The sequence below is a fragment of the Panicum virgatum genome, chromosome 9K (genome assembly GCF_016808335.1).
Source record: "Panicum virgatum strain AP13 chromosome 9K, P.virgatum_v5, whole genome shotgun sequence".
NCBI classification, from domain to species: Eukaryota; Viridiplantae; Streptophyta; class Magnoliopsida; order Poales; family Poaceae; genus Panicum; species Panicum virgatum.
The window spans coordinates 52,961,094-52,978,375 of NC_053144.1; the positions used below are offsets into that span (position 1 = coordinate 52,961,094).

The 17,282-nt window shown below is 44.7% G+C and overlaps 2 protein-coding genes across 2 annotated transcripts; one reads left to right on the top strand and one right to left on the bottom strand.

Annotated features, from left to right (window-relative positions):
* Positions 1-7,836: 7,836 nt before the first annotated feature.
* On the bottom strand, positions 7,837-8,886 carry LOC120652216. The gene has a single exon (XM_039929978.1). The coding sequence runs from the start codon at positions 8,765-8,767 to the stop codon at positions 8,306-8,308; it is 462 nt and encodes a 153-aa protein (XP_039785912.1). The 5' UTR covers positions 8,768-8,886; the 3' UTR covers positions 7,837-8,305.
* Positions 8,887-15,051: 6,165 nt separating this feature from the next.
* Positions 15,052-16,867, top strand: LOC120652217 (RNA-binding protein CP29B, chloroplastic-like). Its single transcript, XM_039929979.1, has 4 exons — positions 15,052-15,456; positions 15,751-15,852; positions 16,171-16,452; positions 16,544-16,867. The coding sequence occupies exons 1-4, from the start codon at positions 15,118-15,120 to the stop codon at positions 16,607-16,609; spliced, it is 789 nt and encodes a 262-aa protein (XP_039785913.1). The 5' UTR covers positions 15,052-15,117; the 3' UTR covers positions 16,610-16,867.
* The last annotated feature ends 415 nt before the right edge of the window (positions 16,868-17,282 follow it).

The following is a 17,282-nucleotide window of genomic DNA, read 5'->3' on the forward strand; positions in this document are numbered from 1 at the left end:
CAAGTTCAGTCCAATTTTCTGGAGCCTGGGAAAACCCGGATACTCCGGGTTTGCACCCGGATACTCTGGATTTGCTTCCGGATAGTCTGGACCTGGAGTTTCTATATCACGTGTCTTATCTCTTGCACTGTTTCCAAACGTTAAAACATCGGCTCTTCTCTATTCCTTACTCCCTCACGAGCTCTCCCTCTCCCCTTGGCCCTAAACTCCAAATCCTTCCTTTCAAATCTATTCCAAGGCCAAAGAAGCTTCTACCGGCGTGGGGAAATCATCTTTTCTACATGTTCCACCTTGGGTTGGCTTTGATTCAAGTTCTTCGGGCAAGAAAGGTGAGCTCAAGGTGCTAAAAGCTAGGGCTAGCCGATTTGGGTGTTTTAGGAGGTTTTGAGTGATTTCTCTTGGGTCAATCATCTTCTTATGAATCACTCTACTAGGGTCTAGGAGGGTTTCGATTTTTGTGGGTTGGTTTTGTCTCAATCAAAATTTCAGTTTTGGGGGCGAAAACTGTGTGAAACCCGGAAACTCCGGGTATTAATCTGGATACTCCAGAAATTCCGGATTGAATTCCAGATATTTCGGGTTTTGCAGAATTTTGGACGTCGGGTTGTCTCGGGTAGTGGTGCGTGTATACGGGTTAGGCTTGTTTCAAAGTTACAAATCATACTGCATGCATTCTCATGTCATATGCATACGTGTAGACACCGCCGCAGAAGGAGCCGTGTACGAGGTGATCGCCGGGCCACAGGAGCAGCGGGGGCAAGTTCAGCAAGAGAATTGTGAGCACCCGGCCCAAGGCCCAGCTGAGCCCAGGGTCGAGCAGCAGCCCGAAGGCAAGCCCCGGTGCACATCCTACTATTTCAAATTATGACATATGTATATGTCTCTAATAATTGTGCATTAGGTTTAGGAATTGTTTGAAACCTTAGTTGCATGATCCCTAGGTTTTCCTGGGCCTTATACTAGTATGAATAGGTCGTTAGCACTGCTATGCTTAATAGGGCTCGATAGAAGTCGAGTGATAATTCTGTCACTCGCGAGATATATGGTGTCTTTATATTTCAGTATATGAATTATTATATTTAAGATGGAAGGTATGGGATGGGAGACCGGATGGGGGAAGGTGTAGCCTCATCTGTGTCGATTAAGGACCGTTCCGTTGTCGGCTGTGCTGATCGGGGATTGAATTGTACTAGCCGCATGCCGGGAGTAGGAGGTAGTCGAAACCGGTAAGCCGGGTACTGCTTTGCTTCGAAAGTACAAGAACCCGCACCCAACTCCTGGGGCGAGTCGAGTAGTCGCGGAGAATTGGGGATGTATATGTTTACTTTTGGTGGTCTCACGTTGAGCTCGGCTGACCATATGTCGTTGGATTGGTTCCTGTAGTTCGAGGCGGGGAGGGGAAATGTTGGTGCGTGGGGTCTGACGGGGCTTTTGCGTGCCGTGTTGGTTAGGTCCACCTTGCAAGGTTAAATCAGATCGATTCGCCGTGTCTCGCGGTCATGAGAGCCTTGATCTCTTGGTCACATCGTAACAAGGAAATGAATTAAAAGAGATGAGATGCGGGCTGATATTATCTAATTATTGAATTGTTCACCATGATTGTTGTAGATTTGCAAATCATAGAGGATTAGTAAATTGTTTACTTTATATTGAAGCTAAAACATGGAAAAATAAGGACTCACTTGTATTGTTTCTTTTCCACAAAACCAACCACTAGCCAAAAAGCTTGCATGTCTAGAATATGTCTAGAATACTGAGTATTAGTTGCTCAGGGTTTGTTGTTTACCCTATTTCAGGTTTAGGAGCTAACTAGGTGTCATATCGATGGGATCGATGTGGCGCCTTGTCTTCACGTATCGGTAGTTCTCGATTTATTAGTTTGTTTTATTTATTATCTAGTAAAATGCTCTGTAAGTTAGATTCTTTTCCGCTGCTATCTTTTCATTTGTAAATTTTAAATTTAAAGTTGTTTTGTAAAAGTCTTAATATAATTTGCTATTTTTTAAGTTTGTATCGTGCTGGTACCTTCTGCGCTCGCCTTCGTGCGAGACTTCTGGTGTGTTTCGGTCGGCCTGTGGGTTGAAACAGCCTGTCAAGTTATACTTAATTAAACTAATGCGACAAATGATGACGGTTACGCTTAATTAAATATTTTAACTCGGCGGGTTTGTCGCAATATGGTCAGGGAATCCCAGCAAGCGCTCGGGGCTGTCGAAGCATTCATCGAGCGTAAAGTTCCGCCTGCAGTTAAATTGACTGTTCTAGGGCCTTGCAGCTTGTGCCAAGACGTGGAGCTCTAATTATTTTTGGTGCTTTGTAAATTGTCGTAACAGCATGTGCTTTGTTTATTTAACGTTGGAGTAATAACTATGTTATGTCTGTTTTGTTGGAGTAATACTACCAAAAGCAAGCAAACAAGAAGAGGAGCAGAAGAACGATACTTCTGTTAGTCTTCAAAGATCCACGTATGAGGAGGTTGTGCAGATAAGCAAAGCTGCAGTCCGCCTTGTCTGGTTTTTGGGCAGGTGCCGCAACGATATTGAAGACGTTTCAAGCGGAACCAAATCTTACATTTCGAAACGGGGGAGGCAGCCGGGACCCCTACAAGGCTAGGTACAACTAACGCTGCAACGCAGCGTGGCAGAACTTTGTCTCGTGCACGCAGGCAGGGCAATGTTGTAAGCATCTGCCGATGAGCACACCAGTGGTTTAAATGCGGTGGATAGATAGATTCCCCTGCCACATTCTATTGTGTCCGTCCTGTTGTTTAATGGCCAAAGAAACTTCTTGACGAAAACCTCATTTGCCAGAAAGAGTGTTTTGATGCCTGCATATAAGCGCTAAAAAAAAGCACTAAGCAAGGCATTTGATTGGATCCTAGATGAATTTTAGTTTGCAACTGCCTACGTTCTTATCTTTTGCATGAAAGCTGACGAGAGGAAGAGCACGTGGTTTTGAAAAAAAAATCAGAGACGGACACACGACTACACGAGCGATCAACAAAGAGGAAAGGTCGGAATGAGCGAAGCTCTCATATCACGACGCGTGGATGGAAACGAATGTTATCACATGGGCTTGTGTGGGTGAGTTTTTTTCTTTTTTATATTTAAAAAAAATTAGAATTTCAAAAATATATGTCCGTTTTGGAAAATTTCAAAAATATACCCCGGTCGCCCTCCCATAGGGCGACAGGCCCAAAGTGTAATTTTTTTTTCTTCAAATTTGCAACGAAGTCCCTGGAGAAAAAAAAAGGGGTCTGTCGCCCGTGGGGGGGGGGGCGACAGGGGCCCCTCCCCCGCCGTATGTCACCATTCCCTTTGTGATTTGAGCCTAAAAATTTAGAAAAAAAGCCAGCCCTAGCCGCCATTATGAAAAAAAACTGGAGTGGTTGTCGTGTTTTCACATCTTTTTGAAATGGTGGAAGTGCACTGCTATTGGGTCACATATGTCTGGGCAAAGAATGCGATATTTGGGAATTCCGTGATCGCCGTGCTGAGCAGTGGCAACTTGTGATCTCGTACTCGCAGCTAGATACACTATAGTTCCTATTTTGAGCTATTCGAACGTGTAGTCGTCCTCATCGTCGGCGGGATCTCGACCGCTAACTCCTACCGCACCTAACTTGTCCTTCATTAAATCACGGAAAAAAATCGCAAGAACTTCCCTTATTTAACGAGCATTATGGAACCCCAAACATAATAAATTCACATCAATAGTATCTATAGAAACAAATGACAAATAAACTAGCACAATCATGAACATCAGATACAAATAAGAGGTCCACAACTATCTCATTACAAATAAATATCAGATATATCTAACCACCTCTAGGGCGTCGGACCCTCTTAGCCCTCTGCTGGGCACGGACATGGCCCTCGGAGTAGGTGAGAACATCCGGAGACCTCACCTGTCGCTCAGGACGCGCAAGGGGCTGCGGTGTCTGCTGCTGAGAGATCCCAAGTGGTGCTCCTCCTAGCTGTGAATACCCCAAGACATCGGGGTCACCTTGCGCGGCAGGCTCTTCTGGAGACAAGCTGTCGAAGTCGTCTAAGGTGAAGGTCTCGTTATCTGGTCGAAAGGAGGAAGAAGAAGGTCCGGCGCCCGCATCGGGGTAGAATCCTACGCAAAAAATGTGGATGTTAGCGTACGCTCGTATATTTTGTCATGACATGTAGAAACCGAAATACGAAACATAAACTAACCTGTGTAGGCCGGTATCTGTGGCCCCGGTACCATCCCTGGATACGGTCCGCCAACTGGTGCTGTCCCTCTAAACATTCCAGTATGGCCGAACGCAGTAGCTGGATCGTATCCTGTATGTGATATTAGTAAATATGTAGGAACATTTGATGTAATTTTAAAGAGATATGTACGTTACCTGCACTTGGGAAGAACTGCGACGTCGGCCCGTGCACGGTCGACGGACACGGGAACGACGACGAGGCCTGAGACGACCCGTGGCTGTCTTCGTACTGCACACGGGTTCCGAAGTTGTGCGCTACCTGACGCAACTGATCACGCTGCCTCGACCATGCCTCTGTCTGCTCAAACTGGGTCATTGGGGATCCGGCACGTACCCTCATCAAGTAAGTCGAGCAGTCCGTCTCCATCATGTTGCAAAGGCGAAGCTGCATCAATTCAGTAAAGGTACAGTTAGAAACACATGAATTATCTTATGAATATGATTATATATATATATATATATATGATCAAGAGACTCACCGCGCCAGCTAGTGCCTCCACGTGGTGCCGGGCATAGCCATCCTGAGGCCTCGCCTGGTGTGGCTGCGGGTGAGTGTCAACAAAAACCAGACGAGCCCGAGTCCGGGGTAAGTACCAGGTGAGGTAAACCCTAAAGGAGCTATCTGTGTGTGGTCCTGTTGGATGGACCAAGTGCTCGTCTGCCTGTTCCCATTGGTCCACCCACGGCTGGATCTTGGTGAGCCAATCATCAGAGCACGGCAAGCCACTCCTTGACAACCTACAAAGTGGACCACGAAGAATCGTTAGATTCGACACGAATGTATGAGCCAAGTTCATTCATAATTACTTGTGGTCCTGGCGACTGACACGCTCCAACGCGGTGGGCACCGGAAACTCCTGGCGCTGCCCAAACTGTCTCCTGACTCTCCAGGGGCAATATGCCTCAACCGCGATGTCATAAACCAGGACGGCGGAAGTAAGCCACAGGCTCGCATTCGCGGAGCAGTGCGAAGACAGGCCTGCTGGTGCACGGGTAGCCACAGCCTCTGGGCTGTAAGGCTCCCAGACAACGTCCTCGGGCGTCAACATGTCGAGCTCCGAAACAAACTCAGGATATGCGCGTCTAACCCGCGCATGTGCACAGGCCCCCCTGCCGTGCCCGTGGGCTGGGCGACAGGCCCCTGTCGCCCGTCCAACGGGCGACAGGGACTTTTTTTCCAGGGACCTCATTGCGAATTTGAAAAAAAAATTTACACTTAAGGCCTGTCGCCCTCTGGGGGGCGACCGGGGGCTATTTTTGAAATATTTCAAAACGGACATATATTTTTGAAATTTTTGTTTTTAAAAAATATAAAAAAGAAAAAACGGCTGTGTGGGTGGATCATATATTTATAGCCCATGGATGAATGAGAGGCCTGATTTCCCTGTTTCGGCGAATTGGCAGGGCCATTTTTGTTGGTCCGTCTAAGTACTAGTTTAGGGCCCACAAAGCGAGCAGGCCACTAATGGAGATTGGGATGGGGAATCCTCCATATCTTTCGGAAGATTTTTTCTCCCTAACTTTCACTGTTTGAGATTCTTCAAATGAGAAATTTTGTAGAAGGAAATGAACCAAGCAAGGTAAAGAGAAATGAGAAATTCTTCGTCCTGGAACGAAATCATTTCACAGATCTGTGGGGTAAGGAATTTCCGGAAGCAAGATTTCTCACATAAATACAGCAAAGAATGCTAAAGCTATAGAAATAATCTATATCGGAGCCAACATAATGAAGGTTTTCAGGGATTTTATGGAGCATCTATAGGGGTGATAATTGGCTTGAAAAAGTTGCAAGATTGCTGTGGATGATACCCTGCATTATTGTGGCAGCTCACTTTCCGTCTCATGATAAATAATAAAATTTCCTTGACTAATTTTGGGGCACGTCACGAAAAACTCATGGCCATCAGGGCTGTTCTAGCTTCTGATAGTGAAATAGACAAATTTGCACCCTTTTTCTTTTTTCAAACGGTGAATGGCTCATGTTAAGAGTAACTCCAACAGCCTAGGAAAACTTGTTTTATTCTGTAAAGTTGAAAAATTACCCTTAAAATCGAGTTCCAACAGACTATCTATCTACATCGTTTCTGTATCCTGGTCGCTATTCCTCCCCTTCTACTAGCCATCTATACAAAAACTGCTCGGCTCACCATCGGCCCCGTCGTGCGCGTGCCAGCCGGATTCCCGCGCCTCCCTCATGCTCCCGCGTCTTGCCGCCCTCCCACTTCTCCCTCACACGGCTGCCGTCACAGTCCTGTCTTCTGCCGCCGTCGGGCCCTGCAACTACCACCCCCTCTCCTTCCCCTGCCACAATCGAGCGACGGCACGCGCCCAAGAAGTAAGAGCGGGGCCGGCAGACCGCTGTGGAGCCTGCGCAACTCCGACCCATCGCGCGCATCCACGGCCACGGCCGCGGCGTCTGACAAGTCGGCGGTGGCGTTCCTCCGCCCCCACCGTGAGCTCGTCGCTGCACAGCTCCTCCTCCTTATCCTTGTTGGCGTCACTGATGAAGACTGACGCACGTTGCAATCTGCAAGAATCAGGCAAACGCCAGCCCGGTCTGACCGGTTCACCCAGTTTGTCCAGCAAACCTTGACTTGTGCCAATTTTGGTCGTCAACACCAAGCATCCAATCCCATATTCCCATATTCCCATCTCTTCATCAGCGATGGCGTCGCCCAAGATTCCAAGCCAGCGGCCGCATGCGACAAGAGGCAGAGAAGGTGGCCGCCCAAGCAGATGGCGGCGTGCCGACCCCGCCCGGCCCACCTGCCGGGGTCCAGCTCCCCCGGGCTGTTGCCGGCTCTTGGAGTTATCGGAGGCGGCGAGCTCCAGGGCCCTAGCGCCCACTTGTCCGCACAGCAGGTCGCGGCGGTGTACAACGCCGCTAGGCTACAGCACGACGGCGTCGGAGGAAGCGGCGAAAAAACAACATTGCCACACGTGGACCCGTTTTGGATATAGAGAGTTTGATTTGGAGAGTCGGTTGGTTTTCCCACTGTTTAGGAAGTTTTCTATTTTTTTTTAGAGTGCTTCTAAAACTCTAAATTTGACTAGAATTATACCTAAGCTATTGGAGTTGCTCTAGAGTGTGATCTTTCAAAACCGAGGAAAAGAATGGATCCCATAGGATTTTTTTCCTTGTCAGCATTGTTTATAGGGTGTCCCCGGATGAAGATTAATTCTCGGAACGTAGAAATATGAAAATCCTTGGATTGAAGTTGCTTGGACCAGCGATTACATTTTTCTTTAAAATTCCCGTGGATTCATATTTGGAATTTTGCATCCATTTTTTTCAACTAGAAAAATTATTATTGGATAACTGAAAATCCTAAAAAAATTCTCCACAAAAAGTGCCCTTGCCATGGGAACCCAATCCTATGCAGTTGCCCCCCAAATTTGCCCCGTTCATTCCAAATTAATTGAAGAGGACCCCTTCACTAACTAGTACAACTCGGTTGGCATGGAATTTTTAGCATTGAAAATCGCTTGAAGAAGACCGAAAAAACTTGAAAAAATTAATCACACACGCGGTCAAAATTCAGAGGCTAATTGAGAGCGAAGAAATAACAACTGTAGAACAAGCACGCCAAATCTCTCCACGGATGATCGAGTGTTGCCAAGAAATCCTATTATACAAACTCAGCTGTACTTCCTCCGTCTCAAAATACTAGTCATTCTGGAATTCAAATTTTATCCAAAAAATAAGTCACCCTACTCTATTTAGAAAGTGCGTGTACATACAAAAATTAATTAGTGCTAAATATGGATAATATATAGAGGCAAATATGATCATTTTACTCTTGTTAATTTATCTTAGAATTCCTAGGATGATTACTATTTTGGACGGAGGGAGTATATCTGTAATTCTGTATCCAAGGAGAGAAACTCAACTTTTATATGCAAGATCACTGTGAATCTAAGAAAGAGCTTAGTACTTGTATTGCACCCATCCAAAAGAACAAGAAAAAAAACTCTGGCAAGCATGCAGACTGGATAGATTAACCAAGCAAATCGATCACGGAGACTTGAGGGGCGCCGCGGGAGAGATCAGAGGTCCATCGATCATAGCCTGAGGGATAAGTCCAGCTCGCCGGCGTGCTCGACACCGCCGTACTCCGACGAGCCCTTCTTGTCCCGCAGCAGCAGGCGAGACGATCTTTCCGGCGCCAGAGCGTCTTCCAGCCGCGGCCTCGCTCCGTCGGGCTCAGCTCCCGCGGCGACGCCGATGTCGCGCCCCGCGTCGCCGCCGGTCCTGAAGGCGGCGTCGACCCAGGCGCCCACCACGGGCGCGGCCCCGTGCGCGCGCATTGCGGCGGCGATCTCCCGGCGACGCTTGGCGAGGGTGCGCTCGTACTTGTGCGCGTTCTGGTGGCCGCCGAGCGCCTGCGAGGTGTAGAACTTGCGGTTGCAGTAGGCGCAGCGGAAGAAGCCGGGCGGCTCCGTGTCCGAGTCGCCGGGGAGGAGGCTGAGCTCGAGGTCCAGCTCCTCCTCCTGCTGCTGCCCCAGCTGCCTGCTGCTCTTCATGTTGGCAAAGCTTATAGCTCGCGACTGCGTGTCTGTGACTTTGTGAGACTTTTTTTTTTTTGAAGCAGAAATAAACTGACGATCTCTGTGCTGTGCCAATCCTCAATCCAGGTCTAAATACAGGTGGAGAGCTGATAGTGGACGGAGTCAGTGTGGCTGGATGTCGCACGACGCACGTTCTCAACATGTCAGGTGTAGGGATATGTGGCAAGTTGGATAAACACAAAGCAGGTCGATCTCAGACCCAAACAAGGGACGTCCTGTGAAGCTGTGAGTTACTCCCTCCGTTCTAAATTATAAGATATTTCAACAATTTTGGAGAGTCAAAATATTTATATTTGATCAAATTTATATAATAGAATAATGGCATTTATTATATAAATTAAGTACCATTAAATTTTTTATTAGTTATATTTTTATAGTACATTAATTTGATATCATAAATCTTTATATTTCTCTCTATAATTTTAGTCAAATTTGAGATTGCTTTGACACTCCAAAATTTTTGGGATATCTTATAATTTGGAACGGAGGGAGTATTTTCGTATTACCAACGTGAGTACTACTTCTGGAGCAATGTAGCTGGGAGACTTTTCTCATAAAAATATGAGCAAAAATAAGGTCCTGTTATAGAAACACAAAAGATGCTAAGAATAGTTCACGTTTAAGATGTATATAGATTGTTTTGATTTTATATGCATAAATTTTGTTATGTATTTAAATGTACACTATATCTAAATATATGTAGCACCTATCTGAATAAAATAAAATAATGTATTATTTAAAATGGATGGAGTAAACCATATATAACGAGTGCAAAATCTAAGCAGTAAATCGTTCAAACGGTTGCTCTGCCATTTCCATTTGCTCTAACCAATGGGGATGATTTTTTTTTCACATTCATGTAGCTTATTTGAAAGACTAAATTTAGGGGTGCAAATCGATGTACTATAGGTGCACCTCGAACCTTCTTTAGTTTAAAATTTTGTAAAATTTTAAAATAAAAAGAATTGGATGTGCACTTAAGAGTTTCCTTTTTACACCCTTACTAAAATTACTCAAGGAATTACAACTAGTTTTTATCGATCGTCCTAGATATTTACGCACACATGTTCCCGTCACGTGTAGAGCACTGGCGCACACATGCTACACTAGGTTTGCGGACAGGATTCAAAGAAAGGCACATGCTGGCCCTTATCAAAAGAAGAAACAAAGGAATAATGTACCTGTGTGGCCATCGCTATCCAAATGTGTTGTCGAAGCCACGGTGCTGGGCGGCTGCACGAGAACACGAAAAGCCACACGGAGGAGCACGCAGGGCCCATTCCTTCGCTGTACATTTCCAGCAGTGATCATTCCGAATCTTTCGAAGTTGCTGGATTTTGGCTGTCTGGTACGTAGTTCTTCCCTATTTTTCAGAGGAGCTCAGGATTTAAAGAAAATCATCTCTCCAGTTGATTTATATAACGATCTTTTAGAACTAACTAAGATGTTATTATTAGGAGCTGCGAAAAATATAATGATCTGTTATAATTAACTAAGATGTTATGAGATGAGAAAACTACCTCCTGCTCATAAAAGTACCTCCTTATCATGATTCACTTCTCCACGAAATCACTTCGCACGGACAAGCAAGTAATTAAGAGAAACCCTGTCCAACAGGAGCTTCGTACGCCTGAAACAACCATTTCTTGTACCATAAAAAAACTATTTCTTGTTATTGTCGAAATTGCCGTTTGCCGGCAACAGTGGAGCTCATCGTACCAAACCAACCTTAACCATGTCATGTCCTTCGTACTTGTTCGATCGCACGAAAATAAGTGGAAAACATCTCTATATATAATTTCCAGGCATACGTATTATTTTTCGCAACCCAAACGTACATAATATATATAACTGTACAGGTGTGAGTTATATATATACACTAATTAATTCTACACACATGCTTGAGAACAAAAATAAATTAGGGTGAGACAATAATACAGGAAAACAAAGCCGTAGTTTTTTTTCCCCTTTTGATGAGTGGGATGCATGGAGTGATGGACGGTTTGCATACTTTTAGGTAAAAGAATAGTGAATATTGTTTACCGAGAAGTATCTGTTGCGCCTATTTTTCAGCGGCGGGGAAAAAGAGCGAGAGGGAAACATCCAAATTAAACATGGATTTACATGGTTATGAGCGATGCAATTGGCATGTGAAACATTATACATTATTATGCAGGCCGCCATTGGTCGCAGCGCATCAAGAATGAGAGAGAGAGAGAGAGAGAGAGAGAGAGAGAGAGAGATTTGCTAGGATCACAAGGTTCTCGAGCTAGAATAAAAAAGTGATGGCGTATCCACGTACATGTGGCCACCTCGAAATGACTTTCCCGATCAATCGCCGTCAGAAATTCAAGGAGCCGCTATACCTCGATGGCTCGATGGCAGGTTCTGGATAGGATAAAAGCACGTGCGGCGTTCGAAAAAGACTCTTGCCATTATAAATTTACACACGTTAGTCCCTTATTATTATTATTATTATTATTATTATTATTAATCCTCTCAAGAAAAATTATTGGTATTAATCACCAAAATCCACACAGACCTAGATGTTCTTTAGCTTCCGGTCACGCGCCTTGGCCTTCTTCCACAATTGTCCATCCGCCCACACTACCGAGTCTTGAAGAACCTCATGATCAAAGGGGTAAAAGTTCGGTGGGTTTCCAGTGGGATGCACGCGCCACCATCTCAGGGGCTCTCCGATCCGCCATGATCGCTCGCCACCAGTCGGAGGACTTCGACCTTGGCTGATCATGTGACACACTTCATTAGAGATGTGCAGAAGGAGTAAGAACTTGACTACAACACTAGCTGATCTCTCGAGGGCATGTCTCTATTTTTCTTTTCGCTTGAGGAACTGTTCATACCCCTGCTTTGGGATGTGTTGTAACCGTCAGCCCGATGCATGGGACTGGGTTAGAGTTGTTCTAGTAATAGTAGAAGTCTTCTATCTCTATTGATATCGATGGATATCGATGATCCCCATCGGGATCAGTTGTCTCACCATGGATAAAGGGGTTTGGCTCTGAAAAATAGAATATCTGAGATCTCCGCTTATGAATCTTCATTTACTTTTCCTTCCAATCATGTTACTGAATGTTTAGTTTCTGCTTGATATTGATTGTTGTGTCCAACTTCTAATTTCATGATTGCTGCTAGCCTGCTAGAGACAATTCTTTTCCTCACAAGTGATGTTTCTATGTCATCTGTAATGTTTTGAAGTCGTGATTTAATTTGTTAAGAAATCAGTGCTCTTGACCATAGCACCAACTTCCTAAAAACAGTACCAAAGTAGTATGTTATAATTTTATTTGGACAATTTACCCAAATTATACTGATGATACATTGACCAACACTACTACACAAGTCTCTTGTAATAATACTGCTTATTTTCCACTAATAACGGGCACACTAAAAGGCGTTATTGCAATGCCAGATTGCTGACGTCATCAAGTGGCAACGATATTGCTGTGACCACTACAGTAACGGCATGTATGACATCAGAGATGGCAGCGTTAATAGAAATAGAGGTGATACAATAGTAACGGGCATTGCTGACATCATTGCCGGCCGTTATTAAAAATGACAACAAGAATAACGGACGGAGATGATGTCATCGCGCGCCATTATTAGAAATACCCACTGCAATAACGGTCGGAGATGATGTCATCACCAGTCATTATTAAAAATACCCACTGCAATAACAGCTACGGATGGCATCATCAACAGCTGTTGCTAAAAATAATATGGGACCCATGTGGCAACTCTATTTTTGCCAAAAAAGAAACAAAAATTGAAAATACAATGTCGGGTGAGACATCACCCGACCGATTTTTATCTTTTGATTCCTAAATAAAATTTTAAACATATATATTTTTCGCATATGTAGTCTAAATATCATTATAAGCTGTACAATTTTTTATTTGACATTATTTTCTACTTCAAAATATCATTATAAGCTTTCCATTCCAAATTTTAAGTTTTTAAAATTTCAAATGACTTTGGATGCAAATAAGTTCTATATCATAGTTGTGGAGCTCAACGAGATCTAAAACTTTGTAGTTTACAACTTTTTTTCATTTGAGCTCATTTGACTGTATTAAAATGCAGTGGAATGCAATTAGAGAAACACACTTGCCACATCATCGATCCATGGCTTCAAAATGGAGCTCTCCCATTGGTCCAAATATTATGAGCCGGATCCATCCCCTCTCTCTCAAAGCTGCCGGCCTCCTCTCATCTCTCTCATTCTCTCTCTCGGCCCCTCTGCTTCAACTTTATGGTGCTGTTAAGCTTCTGTTACCTGTAATCTGACAGTGGAGCAGATTATTGGTAACAGGGGCATTTTTTTATTTTATCAAAAAATTGCTGCAATAATGGGCAAGTTGATGTCATCATTGCCGTTATTGCAGTGTCCATTTTCAAAAACAGGCTAGATGATGTCACCGTGGCCATTTTTGCGGTGTGTACTTTCAATAACGGGCATTATGATGTCATCATGCCCGTTATTGAAAATAGACACTGCAAGAATGGGCTAACTATGACCGTTATTTCTGTGGTGGAGCCTGCAATGATGTTAATGTAGCAACGGCCATGGTGCCCGTTTTTGTAGTGCTATTTTGCCCATTTTTGTAAGCTGCTATTGTAGTAGTGCTAGACACTAACACGGGATACCAACTCTACAAAAGGGACTCAACTCTTTATATACTACTCAGTACAACACAAGATTCTTGCACTTTTACGTGGATACCCTACCATAACACAACTACACTATATGGCTACCATACCACCTCCTACTTGAGACCTCGTTGTGCCATGGTATGGTAGGAGAGTAGGGGAGCACCTCTATTTATAGGTGTATGGGTGTTGTAGTGTTGTCATGTGGCAACTTCCACACTCTTCTTTACAAAATATCTAAACTCTATAATTTTTCTCATTCTTAAACAACTATGCAAAATATCTAATTTTAGAGAATTTTTGTCTTGCCATGAAGCATGACAACCCCACTCTCTTGCTATTTCCATATTCTTTTAAAACCTTCTATGTATTGGTATTTTCAACATGGTTGATGCATAGGCTTATCATGTGTGGATGGACTGAATTATATTAGTATGTTTTGAGTGGAGAAAATTATTTTCTTGGCCTTGAAAAAAGTTTTGCTTAGTTTCTTGGCCCTTCACTTGAACTTGGCTATTTGGCTCCAAAATAAGTTTTGTTTCGTTTCTTGGCCCTTCCATTACCTACAGTTAGGTCTATAGTCTAATTATATTCAAACGCATCAGTTTAGGTTTTGAGCCAAGAAAATGACAAAATAAAGAATTTTTGGTATTTTTCCCACTAGTAAATAATTTTTAGGTATTTATAAATCTATTTTCAGTTTTTTAAATCACAAAAAATCGCATGAACATGGTAAAATAGTGAAAAATTCACTGGAGTTATATCTAAGCATGCTATATCGAGCAAAAATCACCAACATGCCATTTCCGACACAAAGCAATCCCCATTTCCATTGCTTAAAACGGAACGCCGACATGCCATTTGCGCTATTGAAAGTAGATATTGCTATTAATAGATAACTTCAAGTGACGGAAGGGCCAAGAAACTAAATGAAAATCGTTTTGGGGCCAAATAGCGTTCAAGAGAAAATGGGCCAAGAAACTAAGCACAATTTTTTTAGAGCCAAAAGAATAATTCTCTTCTTTGAATGAGTGGGTTCAGGTTGTTGTGATATATATGTAAATTGATGCCATATTACTGATTTCGAAGGCAACATGGAACAATGCGCAGTATAGCATCTATTATGCTACGCATTTGACATAGAAATTGAGTTTTCATCTAGTATTATTGAAGCTCAATTGCTATGTCAAATATCTTCTTAATTCTTAAGCACTTATTATAAGCATGCTAGATGAGTACTACTTTCATCTCAAATTACAATTTGTTTTAACTTTTCTGGATATATGTATTTTTTTCTATACATCTAGATGTACATTGTGTCTAGATAAATAGAAAAAATATGCATTAAAAAATTTAAAAAAATTGTAATTTAAAACATTCAACGTGTTCGGCTAGGACGAACTGACTGGGCTGGAGCTAATATTCAGCCCAGCCGGCTGGTTGCAGCCCAGCCGAGCCGGAGTAGATGACAGAGTAGACAAAACGGGCCCGTCTTCCGGCTCCGACCAGGGGCCAGCCCATTACAGCGGGGAACAAACGAACCCCTCCAGTCCTCTCCACACCTTATCCCCAAAACCCTATCAACCCAAAGGTGAAAGGCCCCCCAATCGAACCCCTCCAGTCCTCTCCCCATGGCGGCCACGCTCTTCTCCGCCTCCCTCTCGCCCCAGTTCCTCTCCCTCTCCGCCAAGCGCAACCCCGCAACCCCGTCAGCCACCGCGACCTTCCCCTCGGGGGCGCCGCAGCTCCGCGCGCTCTCCGTGGCGGCGGCATGGAGGCCGCTCGCGCCCGTGCGCGCGGCCGCAGCCGTGGCGGAGGAGCTCGATGCGGAGGGGCTGGCCGGCGGGGAGGAGGAGGAGGAGGAGTTCTCCGCGGATCTCAGGATCTTCGTCGGCAACCTGCCCTTCAGCGTCGACAGCGCCCAGCTCGCGGGACTCTTCGAGCAGGCTGGCTCCGTCGAGATGGTCGAGGTGTGTCTGTGTATAACTATGCACCTTGTCAGCAGGCCGTGATGGCAGCCATTTCGCATTGTTCCAGTTACCGGACGCTGTTAAAATTGGCATTGCTCATGTTCGCGGTGCCGTCAGACAAACTGATAGCAATAGCGCTCAGGAACAGAGTGTTCGTATTGGTCACTTTGGTAGGCAATGAAAATGGTTACCAATGCAAATGGGCGGGTCATTAGGTTCTGTCATAGGCGGTTTGTGAATAAGATTGCAAGACGTTCTTTCATTACCAATTGACGGGGTTGCATTTGGTTACAGGTCATCTATGACAAATTAACCGGAAGAAGCCGAGGATTCGGGTTTGTGATAATGTCTTCTGTCCAAGAAGTTGAGGCTGCTGTTGAGCAATTCAATGGCTATGTGAGTACACTTGTGTTCTTCCAGAGCATTGCACATTGTTAATTCTTAGCGCCATATTTACTGCAATACACCATTCTCGATAATATATATGTATAACATAACTTTACCTAGAACTATGATATTTGCAATAGATTTTATTGGTTTCTTGATATTCCTGGTTTCCTACTTGATCCTACACTGATTAAGCCAAGTGCTTTATTAAGCACACTTGTGACATCATCGGATAGTCTACCCCTTTTGCTTGGTAGAGTACATTGTGTTACAAACTGTTCTAGAGATGTTCCCTTATTATCTAGCTGACATATCTCTGAAACTTAGGTGCTTGATGGAAGAAGTTTGAGGGTGAATTCAGGCCCAGCACCACCCAGGGAGCAGTCCTCACCAAGAGGGCCCAGAGGCGAAGCCAATAGGGTCTACGTGGGCAACCTTTCATGGGGTGTGGACAACTCAGCTCTCGCTAACCTGTTCAACGAGCAAGGTGAGGTCCTGGAAGCCAGGGTCATCTACGACAGGGAGAGTGGGAGGTCAAGAGGGTTTGGTTTTGTCACGTATGGCTCCTCCGAAGAGGTGGAGAATGCAATTTCGAACCTTGATGGCACTGTGAGTTCCCAATCTCGTTCGTCTTAGCTAACGCTTGTGCATTTAGAGTTTGTGAGCACTAATGCTAAGTCGGTTTATCATTGCCCTGCAGGAACTCGATGGCAGACGGATCCGTGTGACGGTAGCCGAGTCGAGACCGCCTAGGCAACAGTACTGAAATTCCACTTCAGAAACTGCTCAGAATGAATTGTAGTATGGACTGTAGTATCGCCGGTCTTATTCTTCAGGATTGTTAGCTGTAGTATCTCCACCAACCAACCATTCATGGTCTGGTCTTGACCATCACTGAGCATATAAAGTTCTCATGGTTCAATACACTTATGCGCACTTGTAAAACAGAGGATTCCCAGGCTCAGTAGCCCTTTATACTGCAATTGGCTTTTTATTAAAAAAAAAACTGCAATTGGCTGCATTATATGGTGTCTGATCTCTGATGTCGTATGTCTTCTTCGCCAACTCGAACTCTGTACGACTGTACCTGTACGTTATGAGCAGCTGGACGGCCACCAGCAACAGCCAGCAGAGTGAGAATGTCTGGTGGCTGGTCCGTGGTGGGGGCTGATTCCTCCATCCTCCCTTCTCAGCCGTTTCGTGGTTTGGTCTGGTACTCTGGTGATCTGGTCCCGTTGCGTCGACAGCGGATGCTCACGATCAAAAAAAGACAGAAGATGCTCTAAAGTGGCATCGTTTTCCCAAGAGAAGATCCGATCCGAGCGCATACGGGCTGGGTCGGCACGTCCCAGTCGCTGGTCCGCCTTCGCCGCGGGCATTTGTTCCTGTCGCTACACGACAGGCACAAGGTGACCGAGACCGTGATCGCTGCAGCTGGG

Excerpts from the sequence above, each read along its gene's own strand:
- LOC120652216 (XM_039929978.1), bottom strand. The coding sequence starts at position 8,767 with ATGAAGAGCAGCAGGCAGCTGGGGCAGCAGCAGGAGGAGGAGCTGGAC.
- LOC120652217 (XM_039929979.1), top strand. The coding sequence starts at position 15,118 with ATGGCGGCCACGCTCTTCTCCGCCTCCCTCTCGCCCCAGTTCCTCTCC. Across the intron at positions 15,853-16,170 it reads TTGAGCAATTCAATGGCTAT|GTGCTTGATGGAAGAAGTTT; the intron begins GTGAGTACACTT and ends TCTGAAACTTAG. Across the intron at positions 16,453-16,543 it reads TTTCGAACCTTGATGGCACT|GAACTCGATGGCAGACGGAT; the intron begins GTGAGTTCCCAA and ends ATTGCCCTGCAG.